At 32.9% G+C, this 20,850-nt stretch overlaps 1 protein-coding gene across 11 annotated transcripts in view; it reads left to right on the forward strand.

Annotated features, from left to right (window-relative positions):
* VPS13B (vacuolar protein sorting 13 homolog B) overlaps positions 1-20,850 on the forward strand; it is a 774,679-nt gene that overhangs the window by 62,276 nt on the left and 691,553 nt on the right. For all 11 annotated transcript variants that reach the window (XR_010837425.1, XM_067017180.1, XM_067017176.1 and 8 more), the window contains exons 6-9: positions 3,041-3,222; positions 8,158-8,332; positions 14,752-15,020; positions 20,569-20,664. Coding sequence is in view for 10 of the 11 variants with exons in the window: in XM_067017180.1 (XP_066873281.1) it covers positions 3,041-3,222; positions 8,158-8,332; positions 14,752-15,020; positions 20,569-20,664 (722 nt within the window). In the remaining variant the exon portion in view is untranslated. The remainder of the gene's footprint in view (positions 1-3,040; positions 3,223-8,157; positions 8,333-14,751; positions 15,021-20,568; positions 20,665-20,850) is intronic.

The raw sequence follows: 20,850 nt of genomic DNA on the forward strand, positions 1-20,850 counted from the left end.
TCCTGGCTCTCCCAACTTCATAGAGATGTATGACCTTGGGTGAGTTACTTCACTTCACTGCTTCTTAGTTTCCTCAAATACATACCATAGCATAACAGTGTCTTATACATAGTCAGCACTCAGGAAATGAGCTGCTATTATTATTGTTTAAATTCATTTTCTCAGATTCTCATTACAATTCCATAAAGTGATATCCTTTCTCATTCGTTTAGTCATATATTCATTACATATTTTAAGTCCTAGTTACAAGAAAGCAAAGTGAAATTGAGTCTCAAGGTTACTTAACTTGTCTTGTTAGGACATACAAGTAGGAACTAGAAGAATTGGAATATAGTTTTGTTTTTGTATGTTCTTTAAGGTTTGGCCTTCACATTTTAATAATGAAGAATAATCCTGATCTTGCAGCTCTGTTGTGAGGCATAAATAAGAGCATATGCAAAGGCCCAAACTTTGTTTCTGAGACATTTTCAATGCCTCCTTCTTATCCTCTGTGGAAAGAAATATTTGGTTAAAATGCCAAAATAAAAAGTTATGAAAAATAGAAAACAAACAGAACTGGATGATGCAGGATTGAGTAAATGAGTTGACATTTTAGGGGAAGAAATGTCATTCATAGTTTTTACATAGAAGTAAAGCAAATATTACTCTGGGAAGTTATTTATAATGAATTAGAAAGAGTCTTGGATTGGGAGTTAGGGGATCTTGGTTCAAATCTTCCCTCCAACACTAACTTAGTGCAACCTTGGGTAAGTCATTTGTAAATGTGAATTGTCATTACTGCCAACCTACCAGTGTATTTATGAGAGTCACATATGATACCACATGAAAGCTCATGATGATGGTGGTGTTAAAGACAGCAAAGAGTATTTTCCATTTATTGAGTGCTTGTTAACTGCTGTGCCTGGTGCTGTTTTTGTTTTTGTTGTTTATTTTAGTTAATCTTGTTTGAATCCTTTAGCTTCTGAGGTAGATACTGTTTCCCCTTTTATTAATTTTTAATGCAACATTTGGTACTTACAAGGATTTATGTAACATACACTTGTTATAACAAAATATAATGAACGCTTACCTTTTAAGTAACTAGAACATTAACAGTTTGCCCCTTCCAATGTATTTTTCCCTGTCCTATTCCCTTGCTTTCTCCTAGAATTAACTGCTGTATTAAATTTTATGATTTAATTGCTTTAAAAAAGTGCTGTAAAAAGGAATGAAGTCCTGATACATGCTAAAACATGGATGAATCTTGAAAACATAATGCATATATGTAAGCATTTCTTTAGGACATATATAGTACTTAGGAATGGGTTTGTTAGTTGGGAGGATATGCAAATATTCACATTTTCAAAATAATGCAGAATCATTTTCCACAGTGCTTGTTAGATAGACATAGTTATTATCCTCATTTTATAGATTAAATTGTAGTATGTTATGTAAAGTAAGTACCAGAACCAGAATTCATTTTGTATTTTTTCAAGATAGTTCCTGTTATATTCATGTTTAAGAAAAATATTTTTCAAAGCTTAATGATTTCCTCTCTAACTGAAAAATTTTCTAGGACATCCTTGAAATATGATCACTTTATATTCTTATAATATAATGGATAAGAACATATGCTCTGGAGTAAGGTTGTCAGAGGTTGAATTACACCTCTGTTCTTTATAAACTGTCTAACATTACAGATTATTTACCCTTACTGTGCCTTTGTTCCACAGCTTTTAAACAGCTCCATATAAATATTATAAGAGATAATGGATGTAAAAGATTTAGTGTAGTGTCTAATAGCAAATACTCAGTGAATTATAAGTATTATAAAGAGAGGGAAGGAAGCATCTAGCTGGTTTCTTTCATTTCTTGTCCTATTATGATAATTTCTTTAATTTATGTACATGTATATACTAACAGTAACTAAATCATTTATATACTATGTAAAATGAAATTTTATGGTAAGTTTGTGTTTTTCAACTAACAAATTTGAAATTTATTTGCTGAATAAAACTGTACTGTTTTCATACATGTGCATACTCTTTATACTTCTTAAAAACTTAAATCCAAAAAAAGAGAAGAAAATTAAATGTTGAATTAATTAGAGGTTGCCAGGATATACTCAGAAATAGAAAGTATAGTTTATGGTTTTGAAGATTCCCATGGCCATAGCATGTGGATAGTTGCTAGCTGAAAGTCACTGACCAAGTAGATTTGGGCCTAATGTTTACCTAGGAATTGCTTATTAGTTAGGAATAAATTTGCAAAAGGTTTTATTTTCTAGTTTTATACTTTACCAGCAATTGTTTCCATTTTTATTCCCTTGAAAACAAACTTTATACCATTACTGGTAACTTTGTAATTTCTTCATTAGTTATTATTTAGAGGCGTGCTGGCCACTAGAATATTCTGATGGAATATGATGATGGAAATGTTTTAATTTTTACTGTCCAGTACGTTAGCCACTAACTGTATGTGGCTTTTGAGTACATGAAATGTGCCTAATGTAACCAAGGACCTGAAATTTTAGTTTTATATAATTTTAGTTAATTCATAGATAAATTTAAATAACACCGTATTGATGGTGGCTACCATACTGAAGAGTGCAGTTTTTGAGAGTAGCAGTAAGTTTTTCAGTGTAAAATAAATGTTAAATGAGTGACTGTTACTCAAAATATTTTTTTAATATGGTTTTTCAAGAATTTTATTTTATTGTTATTTAATATTCCATTGAAGATAGTGAAATGTAGCAAAATTTTTCATAAAGTTTGTCTTAAATTTGTAGTTAGGTGTCAAGCAAATTGGGGGCAAGCTGCTTCGTTTCTTTAGGCTCTATTTGATTCTTTGTGCATAAAATGGGGATTATTGTGCCTAAGGTTGTTGGAAGATTTAAATGATATAATAAATGAAAAGTTCTTTTATAGGTTCTGACATCATGTATTAAATGCACTATTATCTTATTTCTGCTATTATTTTTATTACTATTATACTAATAAATAATTGACATTTTTTCCTCTAACTTTCCTTTTTACTTAAAATGTTTTTCTTTCCTTTTTAGCAACTGATCTGGTGCTGAGAAAGGTTATCAATTTTTCCGACTGTACAGTTTGTCTTGATAAACGAAATGCTAGTGGTAAAATAGAATTTTACCAGGATCCTTTATTGTACAAATGTTCCTTCAGAACACGTCTGCATTTTACATATGATAACCTAAATTCCAAGATGCCATCTGTTATTAAAGTAGGTATTTCTTTTTCTAATGGTTGAGTTGCATGTTTCTACCTTATTGACTTTCATACATGCTAATTATTATTAAAAAGTAAAGAAGAAATTAACCTCATAAATATATAAGCCATTATTTTTTATAAAAATGTTTTATTTATAACTTTTATGTATTTGTTACATATTATAACTTTTTGTATTGTGTGTTCTAATAGAGGTATTTTGGGGAGAACTTTTTTTTTTTTTTGCGACTGTAGTTTCTTTTTTAGTTTGTCCACCTGATTAGTGTTTTTCTCTTCAAGTAGATAGAAGAGATCATATCAAAAAGTGTATTTATATCCATGGTGGACTGAAGGTCAATCTTTATTTCAATCCTTATAAATTGTTTATGAGATAGCAATAGTTATTGACCCTTATCTTTCTTAGGTAACTTTACAAGACTTAAATTTGCTTACCTAATATCTTAGTTTATTGGTTTAGGAAATTTTAGCCTTTTATCTGTGGTTTCAAAATGTAATTACAATTTTATGTCAATGGAAATTTTTCAGTAATGTCTTTTTTTTTGTTTTTAGACGAGCTTTTATTTATTTAACGTTTTTATTGGCATATAATTGCTTTCCAATGGTGTATTAGTTTCTGCTTTATAACAAAGTGAATCAGTTATACATATACATATATCCCCATATCTCTTCCCTCTTGGTCTCCCTCCCTCCCACCCTCCTATCCCACCCTTCTAGCTGGTCACAAAGCACCGAGCTGATCTCCCTGTGCTATGCGACTGCTTCCCACTAGCTATTTTACATTTGGTAGTGTATATATGTCCATATGTTTCCCCCTCCCCATGTCCTCAAGTCCATGCTCTAGTAGGTCTGCACCTTTATTCCCGTCTTGCCCCTAGGTTCTTCCTGACCACTTTTTTTTTTTTTTGATTCCGTATATATGTGTTAGCATATGGTATTTGTTTTTCTCTTTCTGACTCACTTCACTCTGTATGACAGACTCTAGGTCCATCCACCTCAGTACAAATAACTCAATTTTGTTTCTTTTTATGGCTGAGTAATATTCCATTGTATATATGTGCCACATCTTCTTTATCCTTTCATCTGTTGATGGACACTTAGGTTGCTTCCATGTCCTGGCTATTGTAAATAGAGCTGCAATGAACATTTTGGTACATGACTCTTTTTGAATTATGGTTTTCTCAGGGTATATGCCCAGTAGTGGGATTGCTGGGTCATACGGTGGTTCTATTTTTAGTTTTTTAAGGAACCTCCATACTGTTCTCCAGAGTGGCTGTATCAATTTACCCCAACAGTGTATGAGGGTTCCCTTTTCTCCACACCCTCTCCAGCATTTATTGTTTGTAGCCATTGTGACTGGTGTGAGATGATATCGCATTGTAGTTTTGATTTGCATTTCTCTAATGATTAATGATGTTGAGCATTCTTTCATGTGTTTGTTGGCAATCTGTATATCTTCTTTGGAGAAATGTCTGTTTAGATCTTCTGCCCATTTTTGGATTGGGTTGTTTGTTTTTTGGATATTGAGCTGCACGAGCTACTTGTAAATTTTGGAGATTAATCCTTTGTCGGTTGCTTCATTTTGTTCTCCAGGGTACTGGTAAATATTTTTAATATGTGTAGTTATTCTCTAAGTGTAAATTTTGTGTTCTTTTATTGCATAACAGTTTTCTGTACCTCTTGTCTGTCTGTCTACCTATTTATCTGTCTTTGAAGAAGAATTCACACAGTGACTTGTGATCTTGTTAACTAAGTTTTAATGTGGAATGAATTTTTATTATTGAATTACAGGCTTTTGTACTATAATGGAAAAGCCAGACCCAAGTCTGAACACTGGGATTGACTACTGTGCCTGTTTGGGCATGGCTCTATAAATTATTTATTATTTTTACATTGTGGTTTTTAAAACATAAAACACTTGCTATTTTATGTAGCTTTATTGTACTTAAATTTGTATTTATATATGAAATCCACCCATTTTTCTTTGGTAGTGCTCAGTCATGAGTATGTTTTTTTTTTCCTTATGCATCGTACAGTGCACATTGTTTAAATTCTGTTACTTTTTCCTTCTATTTTTGAATTAGCTTCTTAGGCAAAGATAAGCATGGAGAAGTATTAATTCAAAAGTAATTATGCCGCTGTCTCAGGACAATGGACTTACTTTCCTTCTTTGACCTTGAATCTGCTAGTAAAGTTGGGGAATGTTAAGGGTGGATTCAAGATATATTTGGAAAGCAAATAATGGGTATAGGGAAGCCTTACTATATAAAAAAATCTTATTGATCATTAGTACAGATTTAATTGTCCATTCTAGGATGTGGCTAACTTAGAGGAAAGTAAAAATAAGTGAACTTGAGGAAAACTTAGTGTTGGCATATAAGTTTTTCTCAAAACTGACTAGCCATGACATTTTATTGTAAAAAGTACCTTAATATAAATAAGCTTGTTGACAGGTGGTTTTTGACTTTGGTAATCACTGAGTGTGAGGTACCATTATGCTTAACTGAAATTAAATTTTGAGGTTTTTTTTTTTTAAATACTACTGTGATGTAAGATTTACTGTTTTGAATTAGACCCATCATTCTTCCAACTCTTAGTGTTTGGAAATAAGTATTAAAGGGACATGGTTAACCTCATTGATCACCTCAAAGACAGGGAATTTCCCAGAATGTTCCAGACACCCTAATTATTTGTCTAAGACTCCCACATATGTTCAAGTGGCTTTTGAGTTTATTTGTATTTTGGGTGGGCTTTTTGTAATTTTCTATCTTTTGTGAGAAATATGTTTTAAGAGATTGTATCATCTATGAGATGTAGAGCTTAGGGTATGTAATTTATTTAACATTTCCCCTGTTTTTGAAAATTTACTTTTTCTTAACAGTTTTTCAGAGGAATGAAAGTCTACACATAAATCTTTGACCACATCTCTGATTAATTCCTTAGGAGAGATTTCTGTAATTGCATATATCTTATTAATGGGTTAAAACTATTTTAAGGCCTGTAATCTGTACTGCAAAATTGTTTCCAGAAAGGTTTAACCAATGTATATGTTCATGAACATTAGGGGAGTGCCTGTATTACATTCCTGCTATCCTTAAATATGATCATGTTTTTAAAAAGCCACCCTGTTCATCAAAAATAATATAAATTAATATTTATTTGATTATTATCAAACTTAGATTTTTGAAAATATGTTCACTGGCCATTATTTTCTCTTTGAAAAATTCATTCAGGTTCTTTGTCAGTTTTTCTATTGTGGGTTAACTTTATTGATTTTAAAGATATTTACATGTATATATATATATATATAGTGTGTAAAATATGTATGTTAAAGATATATATGTTGGTGTGTATAATATTTTAAGCACGTACATACATACATGCACACAGAGTTGACAACGGTTTTGCTAAGACAGCTTATCACGGGTGCTATTGGTGCCGTATGTTATTTAAAGGGTATGGCAGAGAAATCTCAAATTGAAGAAGAGCTTGGCAGGCCTGCGGTACCCGCCCCCTTAGCCTGTCCCCCATTTCAGGGTCTATTCAGTGTATGATTTTTAAGTCAGTTTTAAGAAACCTGTACTTATATTTGAATATGGTAATTTACACCTCCCCACACAACTGTCTTCCCCCTTCAAGTACAATTTTTTGTGCCTTTAGCCCTAAAAATATGATGATTACCATTACTTCTTTTTCATGTTTCATAGACACTCAAATACCAGTTAGTTAAAATAAACCTTCCAAGAGACTTGACTTTATGGCTTAATTGGTTTTATTCCATTTTTATGTAACAGCAGGAAATCATTACACTGAGGCTGTCTTTATATTTTATTGTTGTCTCATTCTATAAGAACGTAGAGTGCTTTGTGCCCTGTTGATAGTAATTAATCTTATTTCTTATAATTGATTCATGTTATAAATTTTATACCATGTTTAAATCTTTTATTTCAAGTTTGTTTGAGAAATATTCCTGATCATGTTTTCACTTGGTTTTCCATATTTGACAATAATCATTTTATCATGTGCATACTTACATAGTTATAATGTTAGTAATTTACTCATTTAACATATGTTTTTAGGATGTGTGTGTATTCTTTTTGGTTCATAAAGCTGAAAAGGGTGATTAAAGTCTTACTAAAATGACATGAAACTTTTATTCTTAGTTGTGACAGAGATTTTTATGGTTTTTGTTGGAGTACTGTCGTACTCTTAACATTATAAGGTGGGTATTTCGGTAACAAAAAGTTTTGGGAAAAGTTATCTGGAAATCCAGTGTGACTGTATCTTTTCATTATCATTTCTATTTCCACTATATAGTTTGGATTAATATAGTTTCTATCTAAAGTGTATTGATCAAGGCTTCCCTGGTGGCACAGTGGTTGGGAATCTGCCTGCCAACGCAGGGGACACGGGTTCAATCCCTGGTGTGGGAGGATCTCGCATGCCGTGGAGCAACTGAGCCCGTGCACCACGACTGCTGAGCCTGCGCTCTAGAGCCCACGAGCCACAACTACTGAGCCTGCTAACCACAACTACTGAAGCCCGTGTGCCTAGAGCCCGTGCTCCACAACAGGAGAAGCCACTGCAATGAGAAGCCCATGTACCGCAACGGGGAGTGGCCCCCGCTCGCCACAACTAGAGAAAAACGTGTGCGCAGCATCGAATCCCAATGCAGCCAAAAATAAATAAAATGAATAAATTTATTTAAAAAATAAATAAAATAAAATAAAGTGTATTGATCATCATAGAAAAATCTGTTTAAATTCCTAAGATTTTAAGCTATTATTTTGGCTTAAATATTAGAAATGTTGGGACATTACTGTTTCTCCTATGGTATTCCATTTTAAGACTTAACATTTCTCTACTTATGTTAAATGGTACTCTCTTGGAATATGCTTTTGTTGATGTTTTTGTTTTTTTTTTCAAAATACAGATTCATACCTTAGTAGAGAGTTTGAAACTTTCTATCACTGATCAACAATTGCCTATGTTTATCCGTATAATGCAACTTGGGATTGCTCTTTACTATGGAGAAATAGGAAATTTTAAAGATGGAGAAACAGAAGAGTCTACCTGTCACAATAAAGATATGTTAGGAAACATTACAGGTAAATATAACAAAAACTTTTATTTTATAACTATTGTTTTTACAAAGTGTTTTCAGTATTGTGAAACTTCGAAAACTACAACATTAGATTATGTTTTGCAGTGTTCTAATATGATGGGGTGATTTTATTTTGCTTGTTTGACACTAATTTTTTTCTTTCCTACATTTTGCGTACTATTCTTTCTTTTATCTACATGTTAAAAATAACTTGAGGGCTTCCCTGGTGGCTCAGTGGTTGAGAATCCGCCTGCCAATGCAGGAGACACGGGTTCGTGCCCTGGTCCGGGAAGATCTCACATGCCGCAGAGCAACTAAGACTGTGAGCCATGGCCGCTAGGCCTGCGCGTCCGGAGCCTGTGCTCCGCAACGGGAGAGGCCACAACAGTGAGAGGCCCGCATACTGCAAAAAAAAAAAAAAAAAAAAAAAAAAAAAAAAAAAAAAAAAAAAAACTTGAATATTTCTAATAGGCATAAGTGTTTGGAATATACATTACATAAAATTTAAGGCAGTCCAACTTCAAGATTTCCTAGTAAATTATAGTACAGTTGACCCTTGAACAACATGGGTTTGAACTGCGCAAGGTCCACTTGTACACAAGATTTTTTCAGTAAATACGTACTACAGTACTACATGATACACGGTTGGTTGAATCCTCAGATGCAGAACTGTGAATATGATGGAGGGTTGACTGTAAAGTTATATCTGGATTTTTAACTTGCACCCCTAACTGCCTTGTTGTTCAAGGAACAACTATATTGATAATTCTTCTGCAAAGTCTCAGCAAGAGATATTATAACTAATTAAGTTATTTATACTTAGTTATTATATGTAATTATAATTGACTATAATTATACCTAATTATATGCTTCATTGAAAGATACCTACTTGATTAATTGGAGCATTACTTAAAGAAGTATATACTTCATTGAAAGATACTTAGTGGGTTAATTTCATTTATTCAATTCATTATACTTTTACTAAAGCCTACTGTGTGTAAGACATTGCTGGGAATGTGGTAGAATGTAGAGATAAAGAAATGTGGGAAAATAGAGACAAATTCTCTTCCCTTAAAATCTTAATACACAGTGGAGTGGACAGACATGTGAACAGTTATTTAACCATGATGTATGGTAGAATGATAAGATGTTTGATTTAATAAAGGTATGAATGATCTGAAGTAGAAAAATGGTGCACGGGATGATTGGCTTTGACTTGTGTTGGTTCTGAGATTCAGGAAAAATTTGGAGAAGATGATGATTAACTTCCATAGTTTGAATGCCCTTTAGAAAAGGGCATTTAAAACTTAGGAACAAATAATCTTATTAAAAAATGGTCAGGGCTTCCCTGGTGGCGCAGTGGTTGAGAATCCGCCTGCTGATGCAGGGGACACGGGTTCCTGCCCCGGTCCGGGAAGATCCCACATGCCGCGGAGCGGCTGGGCCCGTGAGCCATGGCCGTTGAGCCTGCGTGTCCGGAGCCTGTGCTCCGCAATGGGAGAGGCCATGACAGTGAGAGGCCCGCGTACCACAAAAAAAAAAAAAAATGGTCAAAAGACCTGAATAAACATGTATCCAGAAAAGATATACAGGTATCCAACAAGCACATGAAAATATGCTCAATATCATTAGTCATGAGGGGTAATACAAATCTAAACCACAGTGAGATACTGCTTTACAGTCACTAACCGGTGTAGTTATAATAAAAAAGACACATAATAAGTGTTGGCAAGGATGTGGGAAAATTGGAACCTTTATGTATAGCTGGTGGGAATGGAAAACAATCTGGTTTGTCAAAAAGTTGAACATAGAGTTACCATATGAGCCTAGGTAGGGTTCTATTCCTAAGGTTATATGACAGAGAGTTGATAACATATGTCTAACATAAAAACTTGTATGTGAATGTTCATGGCAGCATTATTCTTAATAACCAAAAAGTTTAATAACCTAAATGTCCATCAGCTGATGAGTAGATAAACAGTTGTGGTGTATCTGTACATTGGAATATTATTCAACCATACAAAGAAATGAAATACTGATACATGCTAAACTTTGAAAACATTAAGTGAAAGCAGCCAGTCAAAAAGGAACATCTTGTATGATTTCATTGATATGATATGTCCATGATAGCCAGTTCTGTAGAAGCAGAAAGGAGATTAGTAACTTGGGCTTGTGGGGAGGAGGGAATGGAGGGTGACTGCTAATGGGTAGAGGTTTTCTTCTTGGAGTTTCATGTTTCTTAGAACATGAAAATACTCTAAAATTAGATAGTGATGATGGTTGTACAACTTTGTGGCTACACTAAAAACCACTGAATGGTATACTTTTAAAGGCCAGATTTTATAGTATTTAAATTATAGCTTAATAAAAAAATTTTATCACCTTAAAAAAAGCTTAGGGAACATTAATAAGCATATATAGATATAAAACATTTTATTTCATGTCACACTAGGCAGCAAATTCCTGTTAGACATTGTTCCTGTCCTAGCAATTCATTGCCTAACACCTAGAACAAAACCTAGCATATAGAAGCTGCTCAGTTAATTTTTTTCACCATGCTATTAAGATAAATTTCAAATATATAGAAAAGTTGAATGAATATTATACAGTGGACACCCACATACTCATCATCTAGATTCTACAATTAATATTTTGTCACATTTGCTGTATCATATATCTGTTCATCTAACACCATTTTCTCTCCATCAATTCAACCAGTTTCTCATGCCTTTTAAGGTAAGTTATGGACATCAGTATACCGTACCCCTAGACTTCAGCAGCATATCATTAACTAGAGTTTATGTTTATTGATGGTTCTTTTTCTTTTTTTGAAGATTAAATTCACAAGGTGAAATGCATAAATCTTAAGTATACTATTTAAGAAGTTTTGAGAAGTGAGTATGCGTGTGTGATGCAAAACACCCATTAAGATATGGGTCATTAACATCTCACCAGGTTATCTCATGCCTGTTTCCAATCATCCCCCTGCTCCAGCTACCTGCCCACCCCCACTCCACTCAAGAAAACCCTGTTCTGAATCTTTAAAAAATCATGGATTGGTTTTTGCTGATTCTGGAATTTCATATAAATAGAATCATATAGTATGAATTCTCTTGTGAAAGGATTCTTTCATTAAGCATAATATTGTTTCTTACTTTTAATTTTAAAAAACTTTTTATTAAGACAATTTTTAGAGCAGTTGCAGATTTGCAGCAAAATTGAAGGGTAGGTACAGAGATTTCCCATATACCCCTGCTCTCATATGCGCATAGTCTCCCCCATTATCAGCATTCCCTCCAGAGCGATATATTTGTCACAATTGAGGAACCTACATCATTATCACCCAGAGTCCATATTAGTTAAAGTTCACTCTTGCTGTTGTACATTCTATGGGTTTGGACAAATGTATCCATCATTATGGTATCATACAGAGTATTTTCACTGCCCTAAAATCGTCGTATTTTGGGGATTCATCTGTGTTGTTCTATATATCAGTATTTCTTTCCTTTTTATTGCTAGGTACATTGTATCCCTATACCATATGAATATAACATAGTTTATTTAGCCATTCCTCTGTTGATGGATGCTTGAACTATTTCCAGTTTTGGTTATTATAAATAAAGATGCTCTGGACATTCTTCTGGTAGTCTCTTATAGACATGTGCTATTCTTTCTCTTGGGTAAATGCCTAAGAGTGGAATTTGTTAAGTTATACACACACACACACACACACACACACACACACACACACACACACACGTATATATTTTTAAAGAAACTACCAGGTTGTTTTCTCAAAGTGGTTGTGCCATTTTACATTCCTATCAACAATGTGTGAGAGTTCCAGTTGCTTCATATACTTGCCAACATTTGTTGTTGTCAGTCCTTTTTACTTTTAGCTATTCGGATGGATATGTTGTGGTAGCTCATTGTGGTTTTAATTTGCACTTCCCTGATCAATTATTTTGAACTTTTTTCATGTGATTATTGACAATTAATATATCTATCTTTGTGAAGTTTATGTTAAGTATTTGCCTATTTTTAACCTTTTTTGGGTTTCATTACTGATTGGTGGGTTTTTTTTCTTAATTTTTTAAAATTGGAGTATAGTTGATTTACAATGTTGTGTTTCTGCTCTACAGCAAAGTGAGTCAGTTATACATACACGTGGTTCTTTATATATTCTGAATTCAAGTCTTTTGTCATATACATGTCAAATACACTTGGGGAGTATTTTTTGCCGGTCTGAGTTGCCTAATTCATTTTTAAATACGTGTCTCTTGAGCAGAGTTTTAAATTTTGATCAAATGTATTTTTCAAAATTTTCCTTTGTAACTATTCTTTTTTGTGATCTAAGAAGGTGAGTAGATGTTTATTTGTTTGTTTATGGATGTTAAAAAGAGGGTTGCATGCTTCCAGATGAGTCTGAATTAGTTTTTTCATCTGTCTAAAGCAGAGATCTTTAACCTTTTATTGTGTGTGCTATGGACTCCTTTGACACTCTGGTGAAGCCAGTGAACCTTTTCTCGGAAAGTTTTAAGTGCCTTGATTTTAATATGCCTTGGTGTCTTTCCCCAATTCTGTTTATGTCTTGGGGATGTTTTTCTTTGCCCCTTTCTGGTGGTTCTTTTCATGGCCTCAGTAGTTTCCTTACCTGAAACTGATTAATACTTAGGTGAGGACTGGAGTGGGACCCTCTCCAGGTCTCCGGAGCTCTCACCCTGAACAGGTCTTTCTTGTTTGGTACTCTGCCCTGCAAACTCTAGCCACCTCAGTCTGCCTGGACTCAATACTCTGTTTTCTCAACTAAGGATGTTAGGATACACCATTCCAAGGGCAAAGAGTATTTTAAGAATTCTGACCAGAGATCACAGAGATGCTTTTTTCTTTTCCAGGTCACAATTCATTCTTTTTACAAGGCAGTAAGCAAAGATTTAGAACTTCAAAACCATCTTTCATCAAAAATCCCTCTTAATTTTTAATTAATATTAAGTATTAATTATAGTGACTGATTTCTTAGACTTCTCTAAGTGATGTTTCTTTCTTTTGTTTCAAAAGATCAAGCAGTGGGATACTCCTCCTGTTTATTGGTTTTGACAAGAGAGGTCTAGAGTCCATCTCTTTGGACCCAGCCTGGTCCTGGGTTGAGCTAACCTGACTTTTTGTCTTACAAGCAAGATGATATTCACTAATGATGTCCAATTTGAGATCTTACAAGGGACAGTTAATAACAAGCTTTATTTATTCCCCAGTAGAAACTTATATGATATTTATGGTTAATAGCAAGATATGAAGATCAAGTAAAATGTTCTCTGGATTTGTAAGTTTTATAATTTATTTTGAAGTAAAATGGCTAAGGTCTCTTAGTACTGTATTTTAGGTACTCTAGTTACTATTTATCAAGTCTTTTTTGTCCCAGATGAAAGAGGTCAATAGCCATGTGTCATGACCTAAAAGTGTACGATGTTCCAAGAGTCTCCTGTCATGAGAATTAAAAAAGTTACAAAGTTTTTCTCACCAGAAAACCTGGAAGTGAATCTGAATGAGGATGATATTTAATGGAGTGTGTCTATTTATTGATTTATCAGTGAAGGGTAGATATGTTTGAATCTGCTGGAGGGTGCTTATACCATGAATTTTTTAAAAAGTAATTTCTTCCCTAAATTCCATGATGATCTGCCTCTTTTGTTTGTATTGTTAGATAACATTAAGGGACCTTGATGGATTTTGTCTTACAAAGGTGGAATAAGTTACAGTGGTTGGAATCTAAATCCTTAGTCTGCCAATTTGTAACCACATAAAAGTTCTTTGCTATAATTTTTCATCTATAGAATAGGAAAGATGTTATTCAGTAATAAGAAAGTCACTATTATTTTTCTTAACTACATATGAGAATAGTTCCCTTATAACATTTACTTTCATTCTTTGGGATAATTCTTTTCTTGGTGGGGGCACATTCTGCCTAGGAATACTTGCCATTCTCCTTCTCTGTTGGGTGCATCAGGAAATCAAGAACTTTTCTTGGATTTTTCTGATATTACATTTCTGAGAAAAGTCAGTTTTTCAGCACCTTAGCCTTATTTTTGGAAGGTAGGTTATATGTTGTTGTTGTTGTTTAAATTAATGAGGGAAATCCTAAAGAATGAATTTATTCTTTGTTTTTATCAAACACATTTAAAAGTATGTAATAAACTCCCCATATAACATTGTGGACTATGAAAGGAGATTTATACAGTACAATATATAGAAACTTGAAGATGGTAATGCTAAATTATTGGTTTCAAATAACAATATCCAATGTATGACTTGTTCATACTTTATATGTAGAAAGAATCGTGGGAGAAACTTTTACATAATTTAAATTCCTAATTGTCCTCTTGCTTTAATTCCCTTTATTTAAAATGACTTTATTTTGATTGATAGGTGCTGAAGATGAAACACGAGTAGATATGCAGTATCCTGCTCAGTACAAAGGCCAAGAGCTGTATTCACAGCAAGAGGATGAGCAGCCACAGGGATGGGTATCATGGGCCTGGTCATTTGTGCCTGCAATTGTGAGTTATGATGATGGTGAGGAAGACTACCTTGGGAATGATCCTACATCAACCACACATCAACAGAAAGCACAGACTTTGAAGGATCCCGTTGTTTCTATAGGATTTTATTGTACAAAGGCAACTGTGACTTTCAAAGTAGGTTTCCTTTTTTTTTTTTTTTTTGCTGTTTATCTCTCAACTTTAATGCTTAAATTTTGACTTCTAGTAAGAATGCGGCTTAGTTTATTTTACACTTAGTAGATGTGAGACAAGAGTCTAACAATCTTTACTTCATAAAATTATATGTCCCTTCATCTGAAATATCTGAATTTTGGTCTCTTTTTGTCTTCTTAAGGCCTTCTCCACTTTCCTTTTTTAATAGCTTCATGGAAAAGTTTTTCTCTCCCTACTGAATCTTTCAGTTGTCATACAGAGACTCCTTAGTATTTCCATTAAACAAGAAATGCACATAAAAAAACTCCCATGACTTCATGTACCCCTCTAGCTACTGTTCATCTCTGTGTTGTCTTTTCATTACAAAATTCCTTTAAAGCATTGTTTATATACATTTTCTCTCTTTCCTCACCTCTCTTTAAGATAGTCCAGTTTTTTTTTTATTATCTAGATCTTGATCTAACTCTGTTTTTCAGCATTGTTTAAAATACTTTGAGTACTTCCTCCACTAACAAATGCATATAAAATACATTCTCAAAAAAGAAATTATACAATAGGTGTTTTCAGGTTAAACAGTAATAAGGTAAACATCCTTTTATTTTAAAAAGTATAATATGTTCTTCTTTGATCATATGTTGTCCTCTCTGTCCCTCAGCTATAACCAATACTTAATTTTAGGTTATTTCTTGACTTTTTATAATAGTATTATCACACATTTAATATTCCTGAACAGTATCTAATTCATTCAGCAAATACATATTAGTGCCATCTAGGTACCAGGCATTGTTTTGTCTCTGGAGTTCACAGTGAACAGGTCAGATATAAATCTCTGCCTCTTAAAATGTAAATTATTATTATAAACAAATAAGATATATAATATACCCGTTGATGATAAGGGTTATGTAGAAAAAAAGAAAAGGAAAGAGGAATAGCGAATGCTTCCACTAAATGGGAGGGGAGTTTTGCAGTTGAAAAGAGGGTGATCAGGTTGCCAAGGGTTAGATGGGGGAGGGATGGATTGGGAGTTTGGGATTAGCAGATGCAAACTATTATATATCGGATGGATAAACAACAGGGTCTTACTGTACAGCACAGGAAACTATTCAGTACCCTGTAGTAAACCATATGTATATATGTAATAAACAGTATGTGTGTGTATATATATTAAAAAAAAAGAGAGGGTGATCAGGTGTCAAACTGAGTGAAATAAGTCAGATAGAGAAAGATAACTATCATATGATATCACTTATATGTGGAATCTAAAAAAATGTTATACATGAACCTATTTGCAATGGTATAAATGAACCTATTTGCAAAATGAACCTATTTACAAAACAGAAAGAGTCACAGATGTACAAAACAAACTTATGGTTACCAAGGAGGAAAGAGCAGGAGAGGGATAAATTGGGAGATTGGGATTGACATATACACACTACTATATATAAAATAGATAACTAATAAGAACCCACTATATAGCACAAGAAACTATTCAATACTCTGTAATGACCTATATGGGAATAGAATCTAAAAGAGAGTGGATATATCTATATGTATAACTGACTCACTTTGCTGTACAGCAGAAACTAACACAACATTGTAAATCAACTATACTCCAGTTAAAAAAATAAATAAATAAATAAAAGAGGGTGATCAGGGAAGGCCTTAATGGGAAGTGGATATTTCAGTAAAGACTTGCAAAAGAAGAAGCTTTGCAGATACGTGGGAATGAACATTCTAGGAATAGCAAATGTAGAGACTCCCAAAGTTCAGGTAACAGCAAGGAGGCTGGTGGGGCTAGAGAAAAGTGAGCTAATGTGGAAGTAGTACAAAATCAGGTCAGAGAGGTTATGGGGTTGGGAGAGGTCAATAAATTGTGAAACCATGTAGGTCATTTTAGGGACTTTATCATTAATCTTGGACTAGATAGGGAGGTTTTGGACAATTTTAAGCATAGTAGTTACAGGAGGATCCGAATTATGTTTTAAGTTGCATCAACTCTGTTTGCTTTGTTGAGAAAAGATTATAAAGGGACAAAAGTAGAAGTAAGGAGATCAGAGAGGATTGCAATTTTCAAGCAAGAGATGATAATGGCTTGGACCTAGGGTGTTAGCAAGTGGAGTTGGTAAAAAGTAATTAGATTTTGGATGTATTTTGAAGGTCAAGAGTACAGGACTTCCTGATAGATTTTATTGATTGACATACATGAAATAAAAAGATCCATGGAAGGCTCCTGAGCAACTGGAAGGGTTGAATTCTGATTTTCTGAGATGAGCAGTACTATGAGAGGATTAGGTTTGAGATAAATTTCAGGAGTTTGGTTTTGGACAAGTCAGTGAGGGAAACTGAAAATAAGTGACTAGTGATGTACGTGCAAACCAACCTGTTTGGAAGCTAAGTGCCATAAATGTTTCATAGTGGAGGGAGTAGGTCATTTGTGAGAATGGATTCACTGGATTTGTCAATGTTGAAATTACTGGTGATTTTGACCAGAACAGAGATTTGAGACTGGTGGAATTGTAGTTGGAGTTGGTTAAAAACAAATGGGAAGACTGGTGGGAATGTAAAATGGTGTAGTCTGTGGAAAACTGGCAGTTCCTCAAAAAGTTAAACGTAGAATTATCATATGACCAAACAATCACAATCCTAGGTATATACTAAAAAGAATTGAAGACTGAACTCAAGGAAATAGATGTACCTGAGTCTTCATGAAAGCACTATTTACAATGGCCAAAAAGTTGAAAACAACTTAGATGTCCATCAGACAGATAAAGGAATAATAACCTTTTCAGAAGATAGTGGCTATTCTTTTTTGATAGTACTCCAAACTCAGTAAGTGGTAACTTTAAAAAAGACCAGTTGTGTCTCCAGCTCTTGGAAATTGTCTGGTACATATTCAACAAATAAATGTTTGTTGAAGAAATCCATCATCTATCCATCTACCCATCTCCTTATCTGCTTACTATTTAAAAAAATTTTTGGACCCTCTTTTAGATTATTTTTTCTTTGATTTTATTTGTCTTTGTGGGTTTTTTTTTTTATGGAAGCATTTTTCTGAAAAAGATAAACTCATGTGTCCAAACTGTGAAGTAGTATTACAGGTACTATTCCAGGCAACTGTTACATACTGGAAATGTAGCAAAGAAAAAAATCAAGTTTCTGCTCTGGTGTTTTTACTTTAGCTTAGATTGTTTAACTGCTTGAAATAAACATTTTCAATCAGTAATAAAGCTATATGATTTATAACTGTAGCAGATGGTAGATTAAAAATATTAAAAAATAGTCTTTAAAGATTTTTCTAATTAAAATTATTCCATATTTTTTAATTTGACAAAAGCTTATAGATAATCAGTTTCAACAAAAGTTTAGTCATGGCTTGATTAGCTTAAAAGATTTTTTCTTTTGGTAATAGTTTGGGGCAGAAATGATAAAAAATGTAAACATTACCTCTACTATTTTGACACTATTGTTTATTATTTCTGAATTTTATGAAACAAATTATTATTTTATTTTATTAAAAATTTTGCAACTGAAATTCACTGATTTAGCTATGTTTAAATTAAAGGGATATGGGTCAATCTGCAAAATAAAAATGATAAAACAATAAACCCTTTAAATGTATAATAAAGAGTCAACTGTTGCCAACTATTGTTAGATGTTTTGCCAGTTTTAGATGATCCAAGTGAAATTATTTTTCATTTAAGTTTGTGAGGGAAGTCAGGGGTTGCTAGTAAAGTACTATCTTTTCTGGTGACTTGTACATGTTTACTTTTAAATTTGAAATTATTCTGGTACATTTCTATTAACTTCACTGATGAGAAGCATTGTAATTAAACTGAGTCCGTCAAAACAGGCATTTATATACAAAACTTTTATAGACTTTTGGGGTAGTATTTGTCATTAGTCAATATATCTTTAAAAAAATTTGAAACATTTATGTCTCTCTAAAGTTTCTCTAAAGGAAATATGTTGATATTTTGGAGGAAAACATTAGAATTATTGTTCAGCTTGGGTTTAAAGAATGTATGGAATTAATTTGTGGTTCATATTCTGGTCAGAAAATAAGGTCATGTTTCTACATTAGCATTCTGAACAGTTGATATCAATCCAAGAAAAATCATGCCAAATTAAATGTAACATTAAAAAAATAATGTTGAAAATTGTTCTTGTAATGTTTGAGTCCTTTTAATCAATTAATTGCTTTTTTTCTACAATAATTGTAGACAGCTGAAGCGTAATCAAGTTTAAAATATTCAATTTTACTTAAGCATTTTAGATTATAGAACTGTACTTTGAAATAACAACGTTGTGTATACCAGTTCTAGAAGCATCCAAGAAATAAAGGCTTATATAAAAACTCGTTGGTATAAAAAATGAGAATAGTTAGTTGATTCCCAGTATAAAGAGGTTATCATGCTTAGAATTATAGCTTTTCAGTTCAATAAGTTCTATATGACCTAAGTTAAATATTGTTTTTTTTTTTTTAAATGTGATCTTTGCCTCCGCATTTAAGTTTGAAGAGTATATCCATTTCACACGAATAAGGCTCACTGAATCATTAGCAAACATGAGCAGAATACTTTTTTTTTTTTTAAGTTAGCATCTTTATTTTGGAATAGTTTTAGATTTACAGGAAAGTTGCAGAGATGGTACAGAGAGTTCACATGTACTCCTTACCCAGTTTTCCCTCTTATTAACATCTTACGCTATCACAGTTCTTTTGTCAAAACTAGAAAGCCAACATTGGTGCATTATTGTTAAATTCCAGACTTTAGTTTCATAATGACCTTTTTCTGTAACATGATCCAAACTAGGATACCACATTGCATTTAGAAAAGGAGCTTTTAAAAATAATTCAAATTATCTAATTTTTTGGATACATAGAAATAATATGCTGTTAGTTTCAGGGGAGCAAGAGTATATATATATATATATATTTTTTGTCAGCATCTATATCAGTACTTGTTATCTAGCAGGCACTCAGTGAGTATTTGCACGTTTGAATGAGTCTGTGACACATACTGTGAGATTACGTACTTTGAAAGTAAAGCCCTTGAATCTGCCTCCCTCATAGAACTAAAAAAGTTTTGTTGAATCTGTGTTTCTTCACAGCTTTCTTTTTGATTACAAATAGGTAGAAATCTTATAAATGATTGAACTGAACCTGATTGAATATATTAGTGAATGTAAAATGAACTGATGTTAAAATATATGTAAATTCTTGGCAGAATATATGAGTCATTTTATGACTAGGGAACTGTTATAGCTACATAGCTTTCACCATTTTAAGCAATATTATTAACAAAATGGGGTATTTATATTCCCTATATGAACTTATTAGACTAGCATATTCAACCTTTATACCATGGATAATCTGTTACAGCTGTTTTTGTTGCACCTGTTTTCCTGCTTCATAATTTAATTTCCCGAATCTTAAAATTGGCCTTGTTTCCATCAATTCATCATAGTAATGACAGTTCATTGCCATTTAATACTAATTTGACTTACTTAATATTCTTATATTGTTTCATAGCTCACTGAAATGCAAGCTGAGAGTAGTTATTACAGCCCTCAAAAAGTAAAATCTAAAGAAGTATTGTGTTGGGAACAAGAAGGAACTACAGTTGAGGTAATCCATCAACATTGAATATACTTTAAAAAAATCTTTGTAATGGTCCTTAAGGTTAATATTTAATAAATACAGGTTTTTAAAATCATAAATAGTATATTTAAAAATATATTTATAGCTTTATATTTCTATTTTAGTGATCAGTAGTATTAATTGAAATAATTATTCTTTAACAAAGATTTTACC

This window comes from Kogia breviceps, chromosome 17 (genome assembly GCF_026419965.1).
Source record: "Kogia breviceps isolate mKogBre1 chromosome 17, mKogBre1 haplotype 1, whole genome shotgun sequence".
In the NCBI taxonomy this organism is placed as follows: Eukaryota; Metazoa; Chordata; class Mammalia; order Artiodactyla; family Physeteridae; genus Kogia; species Kogia breviceps.